General features: G+C 42.3%; 1 protein-coding gene across 4 annotated transcripts in view; it reads left to right on the top strand.

The window, feature by feature from the left end:
- The window catches only part of ERCC6L2 (ERCC excision repair 6 like 2), a 163355-nt gene that overhangs the window by 92605 nt on the left and 43587 nt on the right, over window positions 1-27163 (top strand). For 3 of the 4 annotated variants that reach the window (XM_044286635.1, XM_044286637.1, XM_044286636.1), the window contains exons 16-18: window positions 8220-8300; window positions 16761-17622; window positions 23155-23309. In XM_044286635.1, coding sequence (XP_044142570.1) covers window positions 8220-8300; window positions 16761-17622; window positions 23155-23309 — 1098 coding nt within the window. Of the gene's footprint in view, window positions 1-8219; window positions 8301-12373; window positions 12513-16760; window positions 17623-23154; window positions 23310-27163 lie in introns of those variants that run through there. The other variant, XM_044286638.1, reaches the window with a different exon arrangement.

The following is a 27163-nucleotide window of genomic DNA, read 5'->3' as shown; positions in this document are numbered from 1 at the left end:
GTGGCAAATATTTTTTTTCTATAGAGCACCTAAAGTGTGAAGAGACATTATGCCTCCCAAACAGGCAAAAAATAAAATTCCTATAACAAAACAGGAAATTATAAAAGAAACACTACAATGGCATGAAGATATGCGAGTTAGTGCAACAGTATGGTTTCTCACAATCAACCACTTACCAGCATTAAAGTGACTGACAAATCAGCCACAGTGCACAAAGGTAGATATCTTATTGTTGAGATGGAGAGGTTGCTGTATTTATGGATTAAGGAAAAGCAATTGTCCAGGAAACTTTATCTGTGAACGTGCAAAATGCATTTTTGAAGAACTGAAAGCAATAGCAGAGTCAAGTGGTGAATGCCGCTGGTACAAGTCGTTATGAAGAGTTTAGAGCCAGCAAAGGTTGGTTTGAAAGTTTCAAGACAAGATGTGAGGTGAAGAGTGTGATACGACATGGAGAGGCAGCTAGCTCAAACCGCGAAGCAGCTGATTCTTTTAAGCTGGAATTTCAGTGTCTTATACATGATGACGGCTACCTTCCACAACAAGTTTTCAATTGCAATGAAACTGGCTTATTCTGGAAGAAAATGCCCAAGCGAACATACATCACCAGAGAAGAAGCTAGTCTTCCTTGGACACAAGCCTATGAAAGACCGACTAACCCTCCTGCTGGGTGCTAATGCATGAGGGGATTTTAGGTTAAAACCAATGTTGGTTTATCATTCTGATACCCCTAGAGTTTTCAAACAGAAGAAAGTCATTAAAGCCAATTTAGGAGTGTTGTGGCGCTGCAATAGGAAGGCCTTGGTGACCAGACATGCCTTTAATGAATGGGCAATAGAAGACTTTTGTCCTTCAGTGAAATCATACCTGGAGAAAACAGACTGCCGCTAAAAGCACTGCTGCTGTTAGGCTAGGTCTACACGACGACATTTGTCGCGCGACATTTTGTTGCACTAATGTTGTGCGACAATTTTTATAATGGCAGTCTATGGTGTCGCACTGCAACATGCGACATACTGCGACGCGACAGTCGCAGAAAAATCCATCTGTAGACCTCGCCTTAGACAACGCTCCTGGTCATGACTCAGCATTGGCAGAATCATTGGAGGCCCAATTAAATTTCATCACAATTAAATTTCTACCTCCAAACATCACTCCTCTTCTTCAACCTATGGATCAACAGGTCATCTCAAACTTTAAGAAACTATACACCAAGAAGATGTTTGCAAAATGCTTTGACGCGACTGAGGCAGACAAAAACTTGACATTGAAAGAGTTTTGGAAAACAAGGTTTATCATCTTGGACTGTGTGAGGCTAATTGTGAGTGCATGGAATTACGTTTCTATTCGTGTCCAAGCAGAATTAAGGAGACCTTTGTGGCCTTCTGTTGTGCATGAAGCCACTGTGTCTGTGGTTCATACAGAAAATGAGATTGAGCAGGAGATTGGGCTAAATTGACAATCTATGTCTGGAAGTTGATAAAGATGATGTAGAATAGCTCATTCAAGACCATGAGAGCGAACTGACTACAGAAGAGTTACTTGAGCTTGACAGGTCAGCAGAGCATGACAGTGGAGAAGAGGAGTGTTGTGAAGATGACCATGTTATCACAGCTCAAGAGATGAAGAATCTGTTTTCTTCCTGGGAAGTTGTGAAGAGTGTTGTCCGAAAACACCCAGACATCGCTCTTGCTGAGCTTAAAACCTGTGATTATAAAGACAAGGTGCTGAGCTACTTCAAGAATCTTCCAAAAAAATGCAAGAAACGAGTTACGTTGGATGTTTTTTTTTTCCAGCAGTACCAAAAGGCCAAAAAAAGATCTTGAAGATGCTCCCATACATGTAGAGAGTGATCCAGAAGCTTCTTCTGACTGCTAAAGGTAAGAACCTTCTTTATTTCTATTAGTTTTGTGCTTAATGTGCCTCAATCCTCCTTTTTTTCTTATTCCGGGTTGACATTTTTGAGGTTTGGAACCAATTGCCCATTTTCCATAGACCTTATGGTTTTTAACATACAATGGTTGTCGCAGAACCAATTAATATTGTATGTTGAGGGATCATTGTAAATTTGGTATCGCTATAACTGTGTCAGCCCACAAACGAAAAGTATCTTATCGAATATACCACGTGGAGAAACCCATAAAAATTAATTTAAAAAAACACTGGCAGAATTGCACTTCACCTCCTAAAAAAATTAAATAAAGTGATCAAAAAGTCATATGTACCCAACAATGGTTTTATTAAAAACTACAGCCCATCCCGCGAAAAGGAGCCCCCACACAGCTCAGTAAACAACAAAATAAAGCTATGGCTCTTAAAATCTATTTTAGCAGATTCCATGTTAGAAAATGCAAATGCCACTCCTTTCCTTTAGAATTCTGCCGTCTGCTTATACAACAGTTTACGACCATGTGAGGAATGTGGATTATAATTTACTGGCAGCCCTGATTTTCATTTGATTCACCTTTTTCATGTACACAGTCAGTGTACATGCAAAATATGTTCTTACCCCCCAGCCATCTGCTGTCAGATAGCAAAGGAGAAAACCCACCAGGGGTCCAGGCTTCAAGGAGGCCCCAGGTGAATAAAGTCACACCTCTTCCAGCTGACAGGCACCAGGAGGATTTAGCAGGAAAACTTCCGACAGGAGGTCTCAGCCCTGGACCAGATCTATCACTTTCCCACAGACATGTTGGCACTGACATTTCATAAGGAATTATGAATCATCCGTCCATCCCAGGCATACTTTGGTTATCTTTTTGCGATCCTGGGGCAAAGCCAAACATCCATGTGGTCCTGGCTTGATGCTAAGATGCCCTGGAGGGCAGACATACATAACTCCCCACAGAAACCATATAGCGGCACCATGTTTAGACTCTAGTTGTAGCCGGAACCCAGGTGGATCAATTGGGCCCAGAAGCACCTACCTGTGACCTTCTGGCCTGGAGCTATAAACCCTAAAGGGTTTTGTGGGTCATTTGCTTCCAGCCCAGCAGAGGGGGAGGGGGGGGGGGTGGACCGGCTAAAGGTTAAAAGGCTTGTACCAGAAAGCGGGCGGGTCTTTTCTCTGAAGGAGGGTCACATTGTGCCATGTGTTTAGAGGGACCTGCAATCAGCTGACATCACTGCCTTCCATGTGAATACAGCAAAGGAACATTCATCTACCCGGTAACTAACTTGTGCTCTGTGTAATACTGTTTGTACCATATTACCTGTATTTGTAACCTCAGACCACTGTATATATACTTTGTGTATATCGTGTTATCTAGTGTGCCCTTAAGGCGATTAAATATATAATTTAATCTTGTGCTGTCTTGTATCTCGATCACGAATCCCCACGTCAGTGTTTCGGCCTAGTTATAAGCTACTGCGGGTTGGTTTCTCACCCTATATAATCCCGTTAGCGGATCAGGCTTATATCAAATGAGAAGCTGGTGGCAGATCACCCAGGCTAAGAAAGCACTGTTTCACAGTGGCAGTGAAAAGGCTCTCTCAGATTGGTTCCTCTCTGTGCCCGCGTGGACAGGAGGTGTCTGTGTAAACTGTACCAAGCTGACCTTACATGCTCCTCTGGGATGGCGTAACGTCGCGCCTTGGTAACCAGGGACCATATCGCATCTCGTGTGCTCGATGTAGTTGATGTCGAGCGGGCACGAGGTGTGGTATCCCTCACAGACCACTTATGAAGTGTTGCCATATTTAGAAGAAAATGCGTAACAAATTAAGGGGTGCATTTGCACCTGTTCCTTGTTAAAATGAAAAATTTGGCCTTAAGGGACTTTTTCTTTAAAAAAAATATATAATTTTTCATTTTCACAGCCAAGTGTTTCTAAATATTATGAAACGTGAGGTCAAAGTGGTCAGTGAACCCCTCAATTAGTTATTTGAGGGGTGTAGTTTCCAAAGTGGGGTCACTTTTTGGGGGTTTCTGCTGTAGGGGTGCCCAAGTCTGCCTTCAAATATGACACGACACCCAAAGGCCATTCCAGCAAAATATGCCCTCTAAAAACCATATGTTGCGTCTTTCCTTCTGAACCCTGCTGTGTGCCCATACAGCTTTTTGCGAACATAAATGGGGTGTTTTTTTAAACTGCAGAATCGGAGTGATAAATATTGAGGTTCGTTTTGCTGTTAACCCTTGCTGTGTTATAGGAAAAATTAGATTAAAATTTAAAGTCTGCACAAAAACTGAAAATTGAAAATTTCACCTCAATTTTCCTTTAATTCTTGTGGAACATCTAAAGGGTTAACATACCATATTTTTCGCCCCATAAGACGCACCTAGGTTTTTGAGGAGGAAAATAAAAGAAAAAAAATTTTTGAACCAAAAGGTGGGCTTTTGGTGGGTTTTGAACTAATGGTGGTCTGTGGATGACACTGTTATGGGGAATCTGTGGATGACACTGTTATGGGGAATCTGTGGATGACACTGTTATGGAGGGGATCTGTGGATGGCACTATTATGGGGGATCTGTCGATGACACTGTTATGGAGAGGATCTGTGGATGGCACTATTATTGGGGATCTGTGGTTGGCACTATTATGGGGGATCTGTGGATGGCACTAATCCTATTATGGGGGATCTGTGGATGGCACATAGCCCCCCATAACAGTGTCCCCCAATACACCGAGCCCCTCCTCTCAAAGCAGTATTCATATGTAAACTGTAATCCTTAACCTCTTCTTAACTTTAGTTAAAGTAGCGCTATCCCGTGTACTTCTACTTACTATCAAGCTCCCATAGCAGGCAGAGCGGCCGGCAGCGTAACGTCACTCACATCACACGCCTTCTCCACCTGTTTCATTCATAAAGTGGGAGGAGCATGTGCGGGACGTGAGTGAGTGACGTTACAGCTGCCGGCCGCTCTGCCTGCTACGGTACGGGAGCTTGATAGTAAGTAGTAGTACATGGGATAGCGCTACTTTAACTAAAGTTAAGAAGAGGTTAAGGATTACAGTTTACATATGAATACTGCTGTGAGCGGCAGGATCCATTGTAAGAGTACAGTGACTGCACCGCCCCGCCGCGATTCTAGCAGTTGCCGGCCTCCAGCCCCTCCTCCCTCCCCCTGATACATCGCCACGCTGTGCAGCATCACAGCTAGCGATGTATCGGTGTTAGCGATGTAAAAATGGCAGCATTAGCCCCCATAAGACGGGGGAAAAAGTGCGTCTTATGGGGCAAAAAATACGGTAGTTTGTAAAAAACAGTTTTGAATAATTTCAGGGGTGTAGTTTGTAAAATGGCGTCACTTTTGAGTGGTTTCTATTATATAAGGACCTCAAAGTGACTTCAGAACTGAAATAGTCCTTGAAAAAGTCGGTTTTGAAAATTTTATAGAAAATTTTCAAATTGTTTCTTACATTTTTAAGCCTTCTAACGTCCTAAAAAATGTAAATGTAATTTTCAAAATGATGCCAACATAAAGTAGACATATAGGGAATCTTAAGTAAAAACTATCTGCTTTTAAGGCGTAGAAAATGTATATTTTGGATTTTTTATAATATAAAGGTAAAACATATCGACCCAAATTTGCCCCTAACATCAAGTACGAGATGTCACAAGAAAACAATCTCAGAATGGTTTGAATAAATAAAAGCATTCCAAAGTTAATAGCACATAAAGTGACACATGTCAGATTTGCAAAATTAGACGTGGCCACGAAGGTGAAAAATGGCTTGGTCTTGAAGGGGTTAAAATATCTGCTCTTTATGAGCTCATTTGTACTCTGGGAGGGGGGCTGCCAGATCAGTGATTGACCACTGTCTCTGTATACACTTCTATACACTAAATGCTCTCCGTCATTGATAAGATGGCCCATTCTTCTATTGAGCTCAGAAAGATCAGAAATTTAATTGGATAAAATTACAAGTTTTATTGACTCTTTTCCCACAAAACTATATATAAATCTGTTGTATAACATGCTGCCAGCAGATTGCACTACATTTTGCACTGACAAGTTCAAGAAAATCAGAACATTCACTTGTAAGCCCAAGGATATGAGCTTATTATGCAAAAAAAGAGAGCGAGGATGTATCAAGATAAAAAATCTCATTTTATTCAATCAAATGACATAATACAGGTAAGAGTAAAAAGGGACAGGACAAGAAGACTGAGCCACTGTAGGGCTCTACAATGTGGAGAATCACATTTGGGGGTGAGTGCAACCATAAATTGTTATGTCACCTGCTGTACATGGTTACACTCACCCCCAAATGTGATTCTCCACATTGTAGAGCCCTACAGTGGCTCAGTCTTCTTGTCCTGTCCCTTTTTACTCTTACCTGTATTATGTCATTTGATTGAATAAAATGAGATTTTTTATCTTGATACATCCTTGCTCTCTTTTTTTGTATAGTTTGTGGCAGGTTGAGGAGTGAGGTATTGCATTTGGGTTGTTGTAGGTTATGTATGAGGTTATTATGGACATACTGTAAAATGTTTGCCAAAAGTCTCAATCAACTTAAAGGACATCTGTCAGGAGATTTGTACCTATGAAACTGGCTGACCTGTTACATGTGCGCTTGGCAGCTGAAGGTATCTGAGGAAATTAAGTGTACCGAGGGCATTGCAGTTACACCTAGAGGCCCTGCTCTCTCTGCAACTGCCACACCCTCTCTTGATTGACAGGACCAGGTATTTTCACTGCCTGGCCCTGTCAATGAAAGTACAGAGGGTTGCAGAGAGAGCAGAGCCTCTAGGTGAACAGGCAACACCCCCATTGCTCCTAGAGGCTCATTTGCATATATTAAAACATTATTTTTCTCAGCACTGTGGGCACATATGAACATAGGACCAACACAGATGCCTTTTGCTGCCAAGTGCACATGCAACAGGTCAGCCAGTTTCATGCGTACAAATCTGCTGACAGATGCACTTTAAGTTGATTGAGACCTACTTTTGGTAAACCTTTTGCAAAAAATTCTGTTTTTAAATCTACATAAATGTACAAAAAATGATCTTCAAATAATACCAAGGTGACAATTTATAAGTAAGTTAGTTTACGTGCCACTATCTATTTGGTCTAAAATACCTTTCTTCGTAATATTGTATATGCTGCCTGCATACATACAAATAGGAGTATACTCAGTATTTCATAATGATTTATTGATATATGCACTTATATAGCGCTACTATATTCCACAGCGCTTTACAGACATTAGCATCACACTGTCCCCAATGGGTCTCACAATCTAAGTTCCCTATCAGTATCTCTTTTGAAATGTGAGAGTAAACCGGAGAACCCCCACACAACACGAGGAGAACTAACAAACTCCATGCAGATGTTGTCCTTGGTCGGATTCGAACCTAGGGAGGTTCACCAGTGCTAACCACTGAGCCACCGTGCTGTGTTTGTATTGTGTTTTAAATATACAACATGGTATGTATCATGTGCATTAAGAGTACATGTTGTTTTAATCATATGATCCTATATCTATAGTACAGGGAAAAATATAAAACATTGTAATATACCAATTTGTCAGCTCCTCCACTCCTCCTCTCCTTCTCCTTACTGCCTCAATCACTGGGGTGATCACTGACTCTCAATTCAATGGTAAAATTTGGCTTTCAGCTTCCTGAGGAATAAGATTACATCTGCTGCCTGAAGAAGTCTATGGGGAGGGGAGGAGAAAGAAGAAGCTGCCACAAAAAGAGGCAAAAAAAAGGGGGGGGGGGGCACACAGCATCTAGTCAGTGTTATATTTCCTCATCCCAGTCCTGGATTCATGGCTGCACTACTCTGCACTGCTGTATAATATGCTTGCTGCTCTTGTTTCTGAATGTATATGGGAGATGGGGAGCAGGATCTCCTCTTCTCTGTGTACAGTGTATAGGTGACGTCATAGCCTACTCTAGAGCGGAGTTCAGGGAAAACTGACAATTAGAAAGAGAGCCTGGAGAGGGAAACTGGTGAACAATGCAGAATACAACTCATATGTTGGCCAGGTATAGTGTGATTTCTCATGTACACACACTGGCTTCTTTTGGAAAGTCAACTGAATTGACACTTTGTATTGCGTTGCCAAAAGAGAGAAGGCCTCAGTTTTCCAACGCTCCCTCAAGCCGTGTGCTAGATACAGCACAGCATGGCCAATTGACAGGACAGACTTTAGCTTGACATTGGTGCTGGTGTGTCTGTACATCACTGTGTAAAATAACGATGAAATGGAGGTGATACAAATTATATTGTGAATTTTTTTTACATGTGCTGAATCAGCGTGAAGGTCAAGTGGAAGCTGGACTAAAAAGTGCCACAATGTATCTAGGTCAGCAGTCAAGTTCTGATGATACTAAGATGGTAAGCATTTATCTTTGTATGTGTGTATGAACTAAAGGCAACATTCGACCTCAGCATTCTTTAAAATTCAACATTACAGACTGTGCAAGTAAACTCTCCCATAAAGCAACACAGAGCAATACATTATATAAGATCAGCCAAGTTAGTTCTTCATATACCATACTTTATCTTGCTGACTGCTATAATTTAAGGCTATCATTCAGTAGAATATGCAACGTTAAAGGGGTGTTTCCATCTGACACATTCATGGTCCCCACCCCAGTAGCTACTTTTTGATCAGTTTTATTGGTGAAGTAGCTCTCTGTTATTATCAATGAGAGGTACAGAAAGAACTGAGGAACCATTCTGATGCAGCGAAAATTGGGACCCCAGCCACTCGACTCCTAAGCCCATAGTAAAGCGAAATCTAAATGAATAAAATAAATCATCTTTTAGTCATAACCACCAGAATACAACTGGTATTTACATGTATAAATACCATAACTCGAAAAAAATGAATGGTGGTTAAACACCGGAGAAACATCTTCTGCCCAGGGGTACAATGGTAGCAGTTGTACCTGGACCTGGTGCCTTTGTCACATAAGAAGACTCTGCCCTTATTATAAATTGCTCATGGTAGGTGATGGGCCCAATACCTATGGGGTCTTTAATTACGGCCATGACTTTTATCCAGGTTTCCTATGATGAAGTATAACTAACAGCTTGAAGCAAGCCTGCTCATCCTGTATACTTTTGTATTATCATGTGAAAAGGCATTGTCCTTTGTGTATTTTTTCCTTTAAAACACTGTTAAACCATGATCTAAAAGGTAGGAACTTTGTTTTTTGTATTATGCACCATTTCCAATTCTTTGGATATTTTCACTGATTGTCCTGATTTTGTCTGTGCATGTATACTGCAATTGTGATTGTTTGTTTTATATTTATTCATAGTTTTCTAAGGAAAAAAAATGCAGGTTAAAATTCACACCAAGTCTATGGCTCTTGTTTCAGTATAATATGCTTATTTGAACATCAACTTTAATGGCTTTTTTAATTACTTCCCCAATAAACTGCAAAGTAGTCCTGATAATATTGCACTGGGATATAGCCACAGCAGACTGAATTGTATACATTGCCTTATTACATTTCTTGATCTGAATGCTGTTAGATGGTTACAGTTTTTATAAACCGTTTTATTTATAAAAATTTCAAGATTCTCTTTTCTTCGAATCCTAGTGCTTTTCGATTATGCAGCTGTTGATGGCATTATTAGCTCTTTTAAATATGGCAAGTTGCATTTTTGGTTCAGAGTTTCTTTCATGTGTTCTGTTCACAGCATCTCTTCCATTTTACCACCCGCTGATCATTACGATGTGTCTGTGCCACAAGCTAAATACACACATTTATATAGCTCACTAGAAATCAAAACAGATGACAATATTGCCATTGCCTTCGACCAATGTAACTTTCTGCCAGATTTCCAGATGTGTGAGGATATTTAGTCTAGTTTTGATATATGGACAGATCAAGTTTTACCACCTCACCCTAGTGAGTCACTGGCATAGAATAAATCCTGTAAGTCCCAAGCTGTGATCATGTAGATGTAGTAAAGAACACATTGTGACTATGCGTTTGTCATCTTCTGCAGAAACACAATGGTAGATTTGTTTTCTTTATTGATGTATAAACTTCTTCACATCTCTGTCCAAACACATATCATGGTTTTACGGGAAGTATAGTCTAGTCTTTATTCCCTTTTCAGGATAAAAAAAGAGCTGTTCTGACTTTTATGGTCATCTAATTGTTAAGGGTCAAATAAAAATGGCTATGCTAGTGACCTGAAAATAAACCAATAGATAATAAGGGAATATCATCGAGTTGAAATTGCTTTAACTGTTTTAAAGGCAAGAACATCATTGTTCATTCCTTTCCTAAACACAAAATGAAGCAGCTTTTGAAATAATCTTCATTGAAAACTTCCTACCAAAGGCTACCAAGTCAGTCCCCTAGCTGGAGATCCTGAAGAATCTGAAATCATTCAGAGCTCTGCTTTGGTATCTAATGGGTCTCTCTGTTTTCCCTTCTCTCAGAGATAATAGCAGGGAGGTTGTACACAGTGGAGAGGTTCCAAGGAGGACGGCTCAGACAAGTTGTAGATATGGAGGAGAGCACACTCAAGGAAGTTAGTAGGGTGAAGACAGCAGCAGCCTGGACACACAAATCCCATCATGTTTTACTGGGAAGGACACCACCACATGACAAACGTCTGAAGCTAGGAGCAGTTTGTAAAATGATTGTCAATGGATCTGATGATGAATGAAGGAAGGTTACAGACTGAAACTTAGTGATTACAAAGTAGAGGAAGAAGTAAACAGCAGCACTCACCAGTGTGTTGAAATAATGCGGTTTATTCCAGTGTGTTGAAATAATGCAAAATAATGCGGTTTATTCCATAGATAAGGTATAACAGGGGGCGGACAATTCTGATGCACGCATCAAACAGCGACTGTCGTTTCACGCTAGATGCGCTTCCTCGGGCTGTGTGTCACTGCGTGCTTTCGCGTCACCCTTTTAAATGCCGGCGTGGTCCGTTGTCATGGTGATAGACAACAAGATTGCGTCTGCATCAAAGGGTTGAATAAAATACAAAAATGTGTACATGTAATAATACAATTATAAGCACTGAGCAACATACTTATGCATGACAATAAATATGTGCTTACAAAAAGGGGCTTAGATCGTTCCTGTCATTCAATCCAAGCCCCCTTGTCCGCCGGCTTTACCACCACATCGTCTTGAGAGCGGAGCCACTGCAAGGCTTTCTGCTCTTCTATGCTGATGTTGGGCAGTGGAGTATATAACCGCCCAAATATCTCTCATTACCTGATGTTGGAATATGTCGATGCTACTGCCGGCGGGCATGGGGGGGCAAAAGGTGGATTTAACTCCACCCTTAAATGAATCTGCAGGAGGATCACCTGAGGATTCCTCAGTGGTATCCATCCCAGTGAGAAATTCCAGACAAGCTAAGGCTACTTTCACACTAGCGTTCGGGCGGATCCGTTCTGAACGGATCCGCTCATAATAATGCAGACGGAGGCTCCGTTCAGAACGGATCCGTCTGCATTATTTTTAGCATAGAACAGCTAAGTGTGAAAATAGCCTAGTACGGATCCGTCCAGACTTTCAATGTAAAGTCAATGGGGGACGGATCCGCTTGAAGATTGAGCCACATTGTGGCATCTTCAAACGGATCCGTCCCCATTGACTTACATTGAAAGTCTGGACGGATCCGCACGGATCCGCACGCCTCCGCACGGCCAGGCGGACACCCGAACGCTGCAAGCAGCGTTCAGCTGTCCGCCTGTCCGTGCGGAGGCGAGCGGAGCGGAGGCTGAACGCCGCCAGACTGATGCAGTCTGAGCGGATCCGCCTCCATTCAGACTGCATCAGGGCTGGACGGCTGCGTTCGGGTCCGCTCGTGAGCTCCTTCAAACGGAGCTCACGAGCGGACCAGCGAACGCTAGTGTGAAAGCAGCCTAACTCCTCTTTGTTAAATTTAGTAGATATCTGAAAGCCTGCAGGGTCAGGACACAGTGGTAGCTCCCCCTGTGTGCGGACCACTTTCTGTGGGACATCTCTAAATACCTTCATTAACTGCCGGAGCACGTATGTGGTATATTTACTGCTGTGCACCTGCAGGCGATTTTATATTGGAAAGACCATCAGGTGTATGTTCGAAAGAGGGAGGGAGAATTTCAACTGTATTAAAACAGGTAAGGGTTGCCCGAGATTGATAGATCATATAAGAAACGCTCATGGAGGTAACATTGACTGTATCTCTTTCACCGGGTTGGAGACTGTATCTGTCCCTCTGCAGGGAGGGGATAGACACCGCCTCCTCCTGCAGAGGGAAGCCAGGTGAAACCTGCGGACGCAAGCCCTGGATGAGCTTGGATTGAATGACAGGAACGATCTAAGCCCCTTTTTGTAAGCACATATTTATTGTCATGCATAAGTATGTTGCTCATTGCTTATAATTGTATTGTTACATTTACACATTTTTGTATTTTATTCAACCCTTTGATGCAGACGCAATCTTGTTGTCTATCACCATGACAACGGACCGGACCGGCATTTAATAGGGTGACGCGAAAGCACGCAGTGACGCACAGCCCGAGGAAGCGCATGTAGCGCGAAACGGCCGTCGCTGTTTGATGCGTGCATGAGAATTGTCCGCCCCCTGCTTATCTATGAAATAAACCGCATTATTTCAACACACTGGTGAGTGCCGCTGTTTACTTCTTCCTCTACTTTGTGATTATATGCACTCTACCTGCTACGTTCAGCTGTGCACCACCGCTACTGTGTGTCCTCATCAGCAATGGGAGTCGTGTTGGCTAGCAGTGCGATTTGTTTGTGTGGCTGTGCCGCCCCCTACCTCACTTATGTGTATGACACTTAGTGATTACCTTGAGTAAAAAGTTGCACTAACAGATGTAAACATCATTTTTTTCCATGTCAAAGATGCCCATAGCATTTAATCCTTTCAGCCACTGCAAAATTTTGTTGCAAATTGCATTTGTACGCCACCCTCACCACTTTCCGAAAAGGGGCATGGCATGGGAGGGGCATGCCGGCCCGATACATTTTTTCTGGTGAAAATAAAGACAGAAGTCTACAGCTGCTCAGGTTATGGGCCTAATGTGTGGTTGATGTTTGGTAGATCTGGAAAGAACGAGGCATATCTAGCAGTCCGATATGAATAGTTCTGCAAACAGCCTTTTACTCTAAACCCTTGCAATTTATGACATTGTTTAGTTATTTGTTAACATATTCCGCATACAATTTTGAATTCCATTAAATGGCTTATTCAGTCTTCACAAACATTCATAAGGGGAATGACATAGGCTTCCAGAAAATGTAATAAACAGATGTGTTGGAGTCAGTAGTGATGAGCATTGACATGTACAACATAAACTCATTTTTGAGATGACAATTCAACCCATTGTTGAGTGGACAGAAAATCTATTGCTGACCTTGTAGGCAAATTATGTAAATGTCATTTATGGAAAACACAGTTTAAATTGCTTAAGCCCTTACTATAAGCAAAGGACAAGAGGTTCATTGGATATTGCTAAATCTCCAACACAACTTTCTAAGTAAAGTGGCATTAAAATGGACTCTAGTTTGCCGCAGTGGGAGTGTTCCTTCCTGACCATTTACTGGCAGTTGAAGAGATCCTTGAATCAACATTCATCATCACTTCCAGCAACTCCAAGCGGATTCGTTCATAATGGATGCAGCTGGTTGTATTATCAAAAACAAAAGTGTTTTTGCTGATCCCTACCTGATTAGGCAAAAACGCATATGTGAAAGTAGCCTAACACGGGCCGAGAACAATTACTGAAGACGAATGTTTGTTTGTACAAATGCTTTTCTGCAATAATTGTCCTGTGTAAAGGTAACGCAAAACACCCCAAAGAATGAGCAAAGGCTTGTTTCATTCGGTAACTGCATCTTTCATGGGGCATCAAACATCGTTATTTGTTTGTTGGCAGCACCCCCCTGTGTAAATGTTTGTGCACAAACATAGAAGAGGATTCGTTTCGGTAAGAGCAGTGAGACTATGGAACTCTCTGCCTGAGGAGGTAATGATGGTGAGTACAATAAAGGAATTCAAGAGGGGCCTGGATGTACAGTTTAAACCAGAAGTTTACATACACTATATAAAAAGACACATATGCATGTTTTTCTCAATATCTGACATGAAATCAGAACAAACCTTTCCTGTTTTTGGTCTATTAGGAATACCATAATTAATAGTTATACCATAATACCATAATTATAGTTACTAGAGATGGGTTGTTGGTCCAGGGAGTTATTCTGATTGCCTTATTGGAGTCGGGAAGGATTTTTTTTCCTGTAAAGTGAAGAAAATTGACTTCTACCTCACAGGGGGTTTATTGCCTTCCTCTGGATCAACTTGCAGGATAACAGACTGAACTACAGGTGAAACTCGAAAAATTTGAATATCGTGCAAAGTTCATGTATTTCAGTAATGCAACTTAAAAGGTGGAACTAACATATGAGATAGGCTCATTACATGCAAAGCGAGATATTTCAAGCCTTTATTTGTTATTATTTGGATGATTATGGCTAACAGCTTATGAAACCCCAAAGTCACAATCTCAGGTCCCCTTTGCTCAGGGGATATGGATTAATTAGCTGACTAGAGTGTCACACTCTGAGCCTAGAATATTGAACCTTATCACAATATTATAATTTTAAGTTGCATTAATGCCACTCCATTTAAGTTGCATTACTGAAATAAATGAACTTTTGAGCGATATTATTATTTTTCGAGTGTAGATGGACAGACGTCTTTTTTTAAGCCTTATAAACTATGTTACTATATTATGTTAGGTCATGTACACAACAGTCTTCCATAGAAGTCAGATATTAATTTTCTGACTGGTAGTTCAGGGGCCAGCTGGAACGCAGACTAGCAGCATTGTGTCCAGCAAAGAGAGACTCGCGGGTGACGGTAGGGAGCCTCGTCTCTGTTGTGCCCTGCTATTGGCTGCTCCCCCGTGTCGCCGGATGTTTTGATCCGCGTGTTAGGGAGATGCAGCGGCGGCCATGCAGGGATCAGGAGCGATGCAATTTCCAGGGAGCGGGGTAAGTATAATCTATTTGAGAGACCCAGGTATTGGGGGGCATGTTTTAGACATTAAATAAACTGTGACTCTATTTTGTAATTAATTCAGTTTCGCTTTGTGTTTGTCTTTTCCTGGAAGAAAATGCACCATAAACACAGTATGTTGTTGCAAAAACAATATGCATTTTTTGGTGCATTTTTTTCGTTGTTTGGCAGCACCCTAAGGGGGAATTCACTCAACCTTATTTTCGGTCCACTTATTTTACGGATCGGATGCAGACCCATTCATTTCAATGGTGCTGCCAAAGATGTGGGCAGCTCAACGTGTGCCGTCCATATTCATTTATCTGTTCCGGAGCCCTGTAAAAAATAGAACATGCCCTTTTCTTGTCCCCTTTGCAAGCAAGACTGGGCATTTCTAACAAAGGGCAGGACTTGCTAATCTGTCAATTGCAGAATACACGTGGCCAGTATCCGTGTTTTTCAGATCCACAAAATATATAAGGTCGTGTGAATGCCCCCTAAGAGTACATTCAGCATAATTCTAGTACCTTGGCACTTCTCCTTATTTACTCTTAACTTTAAAAGTAGTTTTCTTTAGATGAAAGCATTATTTTTAGAACACAAAAGGTGAAAGTATAAGACTAGGGAGGCATTACATCATTAAAACCATTTTTCCGGTAGCAGCGTGAGCACAGTCACTGGTCCTGAAGCCGAATTTGAGCTTCGGTGTCTGCTCCGCTACTTTGAGCAATGCTGCAGACTTCAGATTGTCAGGGCCAGGCTATATGTACGGACATGTGAGTCTTCTTCATTTGTGGGGACAGCCCCTTACAGGTGAAGAGTTCCTGCTAATGAGACAAATTGATTTGCTTTTCCCCAAAACCATTGTAACATATTGGTATTCTTAGATTGTGAAATATAGCAAGGTTTTAATGATGTAATGCCTCATGGGACATTACACACTGTGCTAAAATTATTTAAACTTTGGTTATTACATTCTGCTTTGGGGAATATATTTCATATACAGTACACGTCTCACATTTTAAAATAATGGAAGGTTGTTTTAATATCAAACTAGCCTGCAACATACTGATGAAATATTATGCCCTTTGCCACAATTGCTTCAGTTGCATGAAGTCATGAAAGAGTTTACTGGCAAAAGCATTATAGAACATGCCTATTACTTATCACCATCATTTTTGGCCTCTAGATCGCTGACCCTTTGGTCCACCCTTGTTGTATGTTTTCCTTGCATATAGCTTGGTTATGTAGTGTTCTGGCCCTGTATTTCTTTAGTTTAAAAAGTCATATAACTTAAGAAGTTGGAGGAGTGCATTGAATATGAATTTATTCCATGCGGTAAATCATACTACATGCCAGGACACATCACTGAATAAAAAGCACTTGGATGTAAAGACTTTTATGCTTTCTTGTTCTCAGGACTACTGAGGTACTGATGCTGTTACCAGTTCACTTATGCTGCTAAATATCTTAATTATTTTTCAATATGCTGTCATGCTAAATAGTATGACAAGGGAAGCATGTTGCAATAAATAAAATAGTATATGCTTTTTTCTTTTTCTTTTTTTAAGTTTAATATTTTTTTTGTATTTTATGTTTATTGGGGTTGCTAAAAATCTTTACTAAGGGCTAAACCCTGTTGGGTTACTCCTTTATCTCCATATCTATAACTGGGAATATGTTCTAAATATAACAAATATAGATTTTGTATACTCCCATATTTTTGGCATTTGTAGACTCTGGGCTTTTGGCTTTGTAGAATATGTTTGCTTACACACTGTAATCTATTTGCAGGAGGCAGTTGCTGATGGTGGTGAGAAAACCATGAATGTGAATTCAAATGAACAGATTCAGAAAGAGGCTTTTGATTTTAGTAGTGATAGCGATGATGATATTAGGGAAAATAAAAAAGGCCATAAAATCTCTATAAAAGCTGAAAATGGAAAGCAACTTACACTGCAGCAATGTGGACTTTCAGCACTTCTCCAAAAAAGCCCCAAGAAGCAGGATGAACTTTCCAAAAGTTCCACCAGTAATTTAAGTGACACCAAAGCATTGACTATTCAGAACTGTGTGTTGAGTTCTGATAAAGACCATGAAGACAACAAAATTTACTGGAGCATATCACCTGATTCTGGGGAAGACTCAGACTCCTCAGTCCAAAGTAAGACAAAGTTTACTAAAGCCAAACGTACAGCAGTGGAACCCAGGTTTAGTTCAGAGGAAAGTGATGACATTGTCTTTCCTACACAAGTCCGTAGTAGAAGAAGAAGAATGCTTCCAAAGTCTGAAAAATCCAGTATCCACCAAGCAACAGACTCTAGTAATGACAGTGATGAGTCTGATGATATTCCAATACCAAATAAAAAAAATTCAGATAAATCACATTTTTCAAACCTAAAATATGAACAGTGTCATGAAAATAGAGATGCAGAAAGAAATTCTCAAACAATAGAAGCATTTTCTTCATCCGATGATGATCAGGTTCTGACCAAGAAGATGTATATTAATAACCAAGAGCAAACACTTAAAGCAAGAACCTTTAGAAAACCGAACCCAAGTTTTAAATGGAAATCTTTAAGGAAGAATCAAGATCATTGTGCCCATGAAAACAAAATTAAAATGGAGAATATGGGGACTTTCGACCAAATGTTAGGTAATTATTCTACAATTTTACTAAACTTAATTGCCGCCATTTATAAAGATCACTGTTTTATACACCAATCTTGACCCCTTAAATGGAACCTGCCATCAATGTTATGCTACCCTCAATGAGGTTAGTATAAAGCAGCGACAGAAAGCTGATTTCAGTGGTGATTCAATCATGGGTGAGTGGTTTTCTCAACCCGGTATTATAATCATCGCAGCACAGGCCTGTAAAAGAGTCACAACTGCCTGAGGAGAGTCACGTTTGTTTATGATCATCTGCTCTCCCCACCTACCTGCTGAAGATTGGCAGGTCTCTCCTACGGAGAAAACGAAGGAGAAGACTGCGAATCATCAGCAGGTGGAAGGGGAGAGAGGGTTCTCAAGAATAACCATGCATCTGTTACTCTTTTTTTCATGCCCAAAGGCCCATGATTTCTACAGCCACTTAGTATTAACCCATGTGTGAGTGACAGACCACTGAAATAAGTGTGTTTGTTTCTACTTTTTGTTGCCCTCAATGAGGGCAGCATAAAGTTTTTGACAGGTTCCCATTAACATGTACACCATAAGTGTTAAGTTGTTTCATGAAGAGGACTGATGCTGAACTCAATTCATACATGGCGGGGGCTGACGTTGTAATACATCTGACACCAGCTGACGGTTAACGGGATTGGAGATTATACAGATCTTGGTCATTTAAGTCCTCAGATACCACTGTTAATAGCTACTGATCGGAGCCCTGTGTGAAGGTTCCCAGTCCTATCATAGAAAACTGCCTGGAAAGCTATGTCAGAGGCACAGCTTCACAGGCAGTGGTCAGGATCCTGTAGACTGCAATAGTATTCCTTTGCTGTCTGTGGTAAAAGCAATCTAAGGGGACTAAAAAGTTCAGGCAAAAAAAAATTTAAGGTTAAAAAATAAACACAAAAATAAAATAAAAATCTAATTTTACACAAAATCCCAATTTTACACATACAAATAACTAAAATCTAAACATAACGGGCATCACCACTTCTGAAAATTATTTACTGGTGCAGTATGTGCAATATGCTATTTTTGTTCACCTTGTCTCCCACAGCGAATTGAAAAATTGAATGAGTGAATGTGCCTTTTGGAAGGTAGAAAGGAAAATTGGTCTGGTCCTTAAGGGGTTGACAGGCCTTGCAATGACATGAGATCCAGCACATTAATTAAGAGGTGCTCGTATACTTTACGTTTTAGCAATATTTGCATATTTCTAGCTATATGAAAAATATGATTGAGTAGTTAATACAGCTTCCAAATCTGAGCCATGAGTTTACCCTTGCATGATATATACAACTAGACATTAAAGAGGACCTTTCACTTGTATAAACTATGTGAACTGAGTATGCTGCCATATAGAGCGGCGCCCGGGGATCTCACTGCACTTACTATTATCCCCGGTTTTTTTCTCCCAGGCTGTGAGCTGTGCGCTGCGATTGGCCAGCGCTGCAGCCTAGGAGAAGGAGACGCCCACAGGACAAGGGAAGACCCGCCTACTATAACTTAAGGAGCAAAGGTACCGGAGCCTATAACGGAAGAACGGAGCGGTGCCCGGGGATAATAGTAAGTGCAGTGAGATCCCCGGGCGCCGCTCTATATGGCAGCATACTCAGTTCACATAGCTTATACAAGTGAAAGGTCCTCTTTAAGCCCGTTTTAAAAATGGGCGCTAGAACAGTAGTGCTGACACTGTGATAGGGGATCTGTGGATGGCACTGTTATGGGGGGGATCTGTGGATGGCACTGTTATGGGGGCATCTGTGAATGGTACTGTTATGGGGGGATCTGTGGATGGTACTGTTATGGGGGTATCTGTGGATGGCACTGTTATGGAGGGTATCTGTGGATGGCACTGTTATGGAGGGTATCTGAGAATGGTACTGTTATGGGGGATCTGTGGATGACACTGTTATGGGGGGATCTGTGGATGGCACTGTTATGGGGGTATCTGTGAATGGTACTGTTATGGGGGAATCTGTGGATGGCACTGTTATGGAGGAGATCTGTGAATGGTACTGTTATGGGGGATCTGTGGATGGCACTGTTATGGAAGGGATCTGTGGATGGCACTGTTATGGAGGGTATCTGAGAATGGTACTGTTATGGGGGATCTGTAGATGACACTGTTATGGGGGGATCTGTGGATGACACTGTTATGGGGGATCTGTGGATGGCACTGTTATGGGGGGATCTGTGGATGGCACTGTTATGGGGGCATCTGTGGATGGCACTGTTATGGGGGCATCTGTGGATGGTACTGTTATGGGGGGATCTGTGGATGGTACTGTTATGGGGGGATCTGTGGATGGTACTGTTATGGGGGATATGTGGATGGCACTGTTATGGGGGGATCTGTGGATGGCACTGTTTTGGGGGGATCTGTGGATGGCACTGTTATGGGGGGATCTGTGGATGGCACTGTTATGGGGGGATCTGTGGATGGCACTGTTATAGAGGGTATCTGAGAATGGTACTGTTATGGGGGATCTGTGGATAACACTGTTATAGGGGGATCTGTGGATGGCACTGTTATGGGGGCATCTGTGGATGGTACTGTTATGGGGGGATCTGTGGATGGTACTGTTATGGGGGGATCTGTGGATGGTACTGTTATGGGGGATATGTGGATGGCACTGTTATGGGGGGATCTGTGAATGGCACTGTTATGGGGGGATCTGTGGATGGCACTGTTATGAGGGGATCTGTGGATGGCACTGTTATGGGGGGGGCGGGATCTGTGGATGGCACTGTTATGGGGGATCTGTGGATGACGCACTGTTATGCAATTGTAAACGGATCCATCCCCCATTGACTTTCAATGTAAAGTCAGGAGTCCCTATTTTAGGCTACTTTCACACCTGCGCTAGGTGCGGATCCGTCTGGTATCTGCACAGACGGATCCGCACCTATAAATGCAAACGATGGTATCCGTTCAGTGCGGATCCGTCTGCATAACAGCTTTTTCAGATCTGAGTTTTCACTCAAGGCGTTCCCATGGTGATGGTGATAGCTTCAATCTAGAATATACTTAGAACTGTGTACATAACTGCCCCCTGCTGCCTGGCAGCACCCAATCTCTTACGGGGGACTGTGATCCGCACAATTAACCCCTAAGGTGCTGCACCTGCATGGTTAATTGTGCGGATCTCAGCCCCCTGATCGGGTGCTGCCAGGCAGCAGGGGGCCAGACCCCCCTCCCTCCCCCCCCCAGTATTAAAAGCATTGGTGGCCAGTGCGGCCCCCCCTCCCTCCCCAGTATTAAAAGCATTGGTGGCCAGTGCGGCCCCCCCCTCCCTCCTTCCCTCCCCAGTATTAAAAGCATTGGTGGCCAGTGCGCCCCTCCCTCCCCAGTATTAAAAGCATTGGGGGCCAGTGCGCCCCTCCCTCCCTCCCCAGTATTAAAAGCATTGGTGGCCAGTGCGGCCCCCCCTCCCTCCCTCCCCAGTATTAAAAGCATTGGTGGCCAGTGCGCCCCCCCTCCCTCCCCAGGATTAAAAGCATTGGTGGCCAGTGCGGCCCCCTCCCTCCCTCCCAAGTATTAAAAGCATTGGTGGCCAGTGCGGCTCCCCCCTCCCTCTCCAGTATTAAAAGCATTGGTGGCCAGTGCGCCCCCCTCCCTCCCCAGTATTAAAAGCATTGGTGGCCAGTGCGGCCCCCCTCCCTCCCTCCCCAGTATTAAAAGCATTGGTGGCCAGTGCGGCTCCCCCCTCCCTCCCCAGTATTGAAAGCATTGGTGGCCAGTGCGGCCACCCCCCTCCCTCCCTCCCCAGTATTAAAAGCATTGGTGGCCAGTGCGGCCCACCCCCTCCCTCCCCAGTATTAAAAGCATTGGTGGCCAGTGCGCCCCCCCTCCTTCCCTCTCTCCCCAGTATTAAAGCATTGGTGGCCAGTGCGGCCGCCCCCCTCCCTCCCCTCCCCACTATTAAATTCATTGGTGGCCAGTGCGGCCGCCCCCCTCCCTCCCCTCCCCACTATTAAATTCATTGGTGGCCAGTGCGGACCCCCCCCCCCCCCAGTATTAAATTCATTGGTGGCCAGTGCAGCCCCCCCCCCCTCCCCTCCCCAGTATTCAATTCATTGGTGGCCAGTGCGGCCCTCCCCTCCCCAGTATTAAATTCATTGGTGGCCACCAATGAATTTAATACTGGGGAGGGGGGGGCCGCACTGGCCACCAATGAATTTAATACTGGGGAGGGAGGGGGGCCGCACTGGCCACCAATGAATTTAATACTGGGGAGGGAGGGGGGCCGCACTGGCCACCAATGAATTTAATACTGGGGAGGGAGGGGGGCCGCACTGGCCACCAATTAATTTAATACAGGGAAGGGAGGGGAGGGGGGCCGCACTGGCCACCAATTAATTTAATACAGGGAAGGGAGGGAGGGGGGACCGCACTGGCCACCAATGAATTTAATACTGGGGAGGGGGGGGGGGGCGCACTGGCCACCAATGAATTTAAAACTGGGTAGGGAGGGGGTCTGGCCCCCTACTGCTTGGCAGCACCTGATCAGGGGGCTGAGATCCACACAATTAACCCCTTAAGTGCGGCGGGGTTATTTGTGCGGATCACAGCCCCCTGTAAGAGATCGGGTGCTGCCAGGCAGCAGGGGGCAGTCATGTACACAGTTCTTAATATATTCTAACTTGAAGTGTCTCCATCACCATGGGAATGCCTCTGTGTTAGAATATACTGTCGGATCTGAGTTTTCACATCTCACTCAAATCCGATGGTATATTCTAACATAGAGGCGTTCCCATGGTGATGGGGACGCTTCAAGTTAAAATATACCATCGGATTGGAGAAAACTCTGATCAGATGGTATATAATCGGCACCCTGCTGTGTGTGTGCTGATTGGTTTGTGCGCTGCGTATGTGCTGATTGGTTTGTGCGCTGCACATGCGCACTTAACAAATCGGCACACACGCACGGACGCGCACGTACACAGGGCTTTTATTAGTATACATGGGTGATGCCATTTTGAATAACGCAGTGAAGACAGAATGAACAATTAACTTACCAAGCCTTTTCCCTATTGCACTTCCAGCCAGTACAGGCAGGGAAATAATCTCAATAATATTGTGAGAATGCTTAGAGAAGTATGGTGGCCTGCAGGCCAGGTCTCAAAAAATACAATGGTTCATTTTTAAATAAGTTACAAATTTGGATTAAGAGAAATTCATTACCTGACATTTTCTACAGCTGGAAGTGCAGAAAACTTTTTTCAAATACATAATAAATAAAAAGTAGATCCAAGGTCTAGGAGATCCAAAGGTCTTGAAGTCAAAAAACAAAGTTACATGCTCAGTAACATGCAATCCCTTCATTTTAGCAACTGGTGGGGTGAGAGGACAGTGATTAGACTCCCACCAATAACATCTTCCAACATCTCAGTGACATATCAGAAGATATTTTCAGGTGAACTGTCAAGCACATTTTCCTGAATGTGTCAAATATGATCCTTCTAAAAGCTCAAATAAATCTAAAAGGTTCTTGATATTTTTATTCAAATTCAGATGGGGTTGCTGAAGTTGCCTATATGCATTCAAATCAAAATGTGGTTGGATCAAGTAAAGCAGAGAATCACATGAGTCATTGGGCAGTACGAGATGTTTTTGAGCTAAATCAGTTTTCTCAGCTTCCCGCCAATGTGACAGCGCATGTAGTAGAGGTAAGTGAATCTACTTCATATACAGTGGTGCTTTAAAGTTTGTGAACCCTTCAGAATTTTTATATTTCTGTATAAATTTGACCTAAAACTATATCATATTTTCATACAAGTCATAAAAGCAGATAAAGATAATAAAATGAGTAAAAAAAATTTGACTTCGTAATTTATTTACTGCGGAAAATGGTCCAATGGCATGTCTGTAAGTAGAAAAGTTTGTGAACCTTTGCTTTCAATGTCTGGTGAGACCCCCCCCTTGTGCAGCAATAGCTGCAACTAAACATTTCTCGTAATTGTTGATTAGTCCTGCACATCAGCTTGAAGAAATTTTAGCCCATTCCTCTGTACAAAACAGCTTCAACTCTGTTATGTTGGTGGGTTTCCTCCTATGAACTTCTCGCTTCAAGTCCTTCCACAACATTTCTATTGGATTAAGGTCAGGACTTTGATATTCCAAAACTTTAACTTAATTCTTCTTTAACTGTTCTTTAGAAGAATGACTTGGTTACTTTGGGTCGTTGTATGACCCACATTCTCTTGAGATTCAGGTGATTGAGAAGGAACATGGGTCTCCTTGGCACTGGATTCTAAAGTAGAAAAAAAACTTAAAAAAACAAACAAGATCAGCACTCCAAAATATCTTCACTAAAAAGTAGTTTATCAACCCAGTGTTCAGACACCTTTCAATCCCTCTATGGAACCATTCTCATTGAGTGAATAAACTACTTGAAGGTTTTGGTCCAACCTTTTGGACTTGCACCCAATTTTGAGGGTTTTGGCTGTGCTGCTCTATCTCGTGTTTGTATTGTTGGATTCTAAAGTTAATTTACTGATCACTATCTTCACGTCTTTTTCATTGGATATTTTACCCAGTGTTTTACCATTTATTGCATAATTGTACATTTTGTTTACTCGGCACAAGTGAATAACTTTACATTTATCGACACCAAACTTAATTTGCCATTTCTTCCACCATGTCTCCAACTTTCCCAAATCCTTCTGCTGTATTATATTCTCCTCCTCTGTATTGATGGTCTTATAGAACTTAGGATAGGTCATCAGTATGTGAAGTGGATGTCAAAGTCCCCACACCGCCATGATCAGTTGTTTGAAGAGGCCACTGTACTCCAGTGAGTTCTGCGGCCTTCTCACAGCGTACTAAGCTCAGGGCTGTACGTTATATAGTGGCTGTGCTTGGTATTGCAGTTAAGATCCATTTACTTAAATCGGTCTAAGCTGCAAATAAACCATGAAACCAATGACCGTGATGTCACTGGCCTTGGAAGAGGCCACAGGAATCACTGGAGCGTAGTGGCCTCTTCAAACAGCTGATTGGTTGGGGGTCCAAGTCCTTGCAGCCCCACCAATCGTATATATTGATTACCTATCCTGAGTATAGGACATTCATATCGAACTCCCAGAAAGCCTTTTTGAAAAGTATGGGGCCCAATACTGATACCTCTGGTATCTGACTGGTGACTGAGTTTGACAAAAGAACAGCAGAAAAGTGTCAGGAAGTTCATTTTCTTCACAATACTTTCTCTATACTTTTAAGACGTCTGTTGGTGAACAATATTGGTTGGATACAGTGATTGAGTTAGTGTGTGCTTTGTGTATCACTGAGTAAGTAATATGAGAGTTTGAGATTTGTTGTTCATGTTACTAGTTTGCTACCAAAATTTGGACTGGGAATGTTTTCATCATTTTCTGCATAGAAACTCCAGAAATAATATATCAATGTATAAAATATCGTTGCGATCATAGGTACAGTACAGAAGAGAATTTCACTCTTAAAGTAACAAGTGAAAGATTATTTTTAAATGCCTGAAATTATAATTTTACCGGAGTACTTTCCCCTGTCTTTTTATTTACCTAATCCAGAAAAGATGAGAATGTCTAGAATAATTAACTATGAGCCAGAGAGGCATTATGGAAAAAGAGTTTAACTTGAGTTAGCATTACATTACTTCTTAACTATACAAGGTCTATTGGTCACAACCTCAGTACTGTACCTGACAGTACAAGTTTTTTCAATCAGTTGCTTGATTTTCATTTAAGTTTACATAAAGTTTTGCTGAATGAAATGTACAAAGACATCCATTCAATTCAGGATTAATCACTATGGCAACTGAAATGTGGTGGCTGAATTGGGGGAAGGTTGCAGTCCTCTGTTTTTTACCAGCTGTTGGTAAGCGCTCAAGCCAAAGTATAGAGGGATCTCGGCACGAAGAAACCAGATCTGTATTTTTTTTTTTATTGGTACAAGTGTCACTATAAGAGAATACCTTAAAGGGGTATTCCGGTGGATGCAAGTTATCTCCTATCCATAGGATAGGGGATAACTATCAGATCAATGGGGGTCCTACCGCTGGGACCCCTAGCGATCATGAGAACGGGGGCCCCCATACTCCCAGCAGGCCCCTTGCTGCCCCCCCTAAGTTGTGAAACTATGACTACCAGCATGCCCACTTGATCCGCTCTTCTCAGAATTCCCACAGAAGTGAATTGAGACTGCTGGGAATTGTAGTTTCACAACCACTGTAAATTGCTGATCCCTGCCATATCCTGTGGATAGGGGGTAACTTGTACCTACCAAAATACCTCTTTGATCCTTTAACCTGGATGACAAACAGTTGGCTCTTTTTCTGGGTCTGACAGACATTTAACAGGATCATTTGTAGTAAATCAGGATTATTAGTAAACCCTTCTTTATGTTTTTGCAGTGTGGTGTAAATGAGCACACAGCTCTCTGTCATCATTTTATATGTAGGCCACTACTAAGTACCGTATATACAAAGGTTATGTTATTCTTCATTATTTTCCTGTAAATAATTATTTTTCATTGATATTTAGGGACCCATCCCCCTGCTGTTTTTCAGAGCAAAAAGTTAGTTTCTGCAGTGCTTGAATTTATCCGCACTGCCCTTGACGTTAAATTTCTGACGCTTGCCTTTATTCTTGTCCGCCTGGGTTATCATATTGCTTGAACTCTGCCAGCCATGACTATGAATTAGATCTTCTGAGTTTGCTACTTCAAACTAATTTCTGCTCACTTCAACCATTGCCAATCAATTGTACACCAGATTTGCTGACCACTGTGGCAACCCAGACGATCCACTATACAGGTAGGCCTCATGTTAGTTTTCTCAGGGCTTTAGGTCTTTGACATTGCTCTAAAACTGTCTACCAGTTAAGCCACCAAGACCATCTACTGGTCTCATTTGGATGAACGGACAACTCCTACTTCAGCTGCTACTGTAGCTCATCTTTCATCCGCTGGCTCAGTGGCACTGCTATCTTCCTTCAGTTCTGGGCTACACTTGCCTTTACCTCTTCACTATGATCACAACACAAAGAGGATTTATTAACCAATGTAACATCGATTTTGAATTCTTGGCATATCACTTTTCATCTGATAGAGCAAAGTTGGAGTTTATCTAGTCTTTGCTGCCCAGAGAAGCACTGACCTGCTTCTCCACTTTAGAGGGGAGCAATCCTGTTTTGTCCAGTGTGCCTCACATTCATGAAACCTTCATAAAAGTCTTTGGAGAACCTGATTGCGCTTTGTCTACACATTCTCTTTGCTTAAACTCCGTCAAGATACTTCTACTTTGGGACAGTACACCATTTATTTTCGTACTTTGGCTACAGAATAGAACTGGAATAATGAGGCGCTGGTAGCTTCTTTCTGGGAAGTATGGTCTCCTCACATTTAAACATGAACTAGCTGGACCAGATTTGCCTACTTCTCTGGATGATCTAATATTTTTATCCAACCTTATTGACATAAGGTTCCAGGAAAGACAATAGCAAACTGATTGTACAGTATCTCTAGTGTGCCTTGGCTAGCTTAAAAT

The sequence above is a fragment of the Bufo gargarizans genome, chromosome 3 (genome assembly GCF_014858855.1).
Source record: "Bufo gargarizans isolate SCDJY-AF-19 chromosome 3, ASM1485885v1, whole genome shotgun sequence".
NCBI classification, from domain to species: domain Eukaryota; kingdom Metazoa; phylum Chordata; class Amphibia; order Anura; family Bufonidae; genus Bufo; species Bufo gargarizans.
Note: the sequence above shows the minus strand (reverse complement) of the source record. Positions and strands in the feature narration are given on the sequence as shown.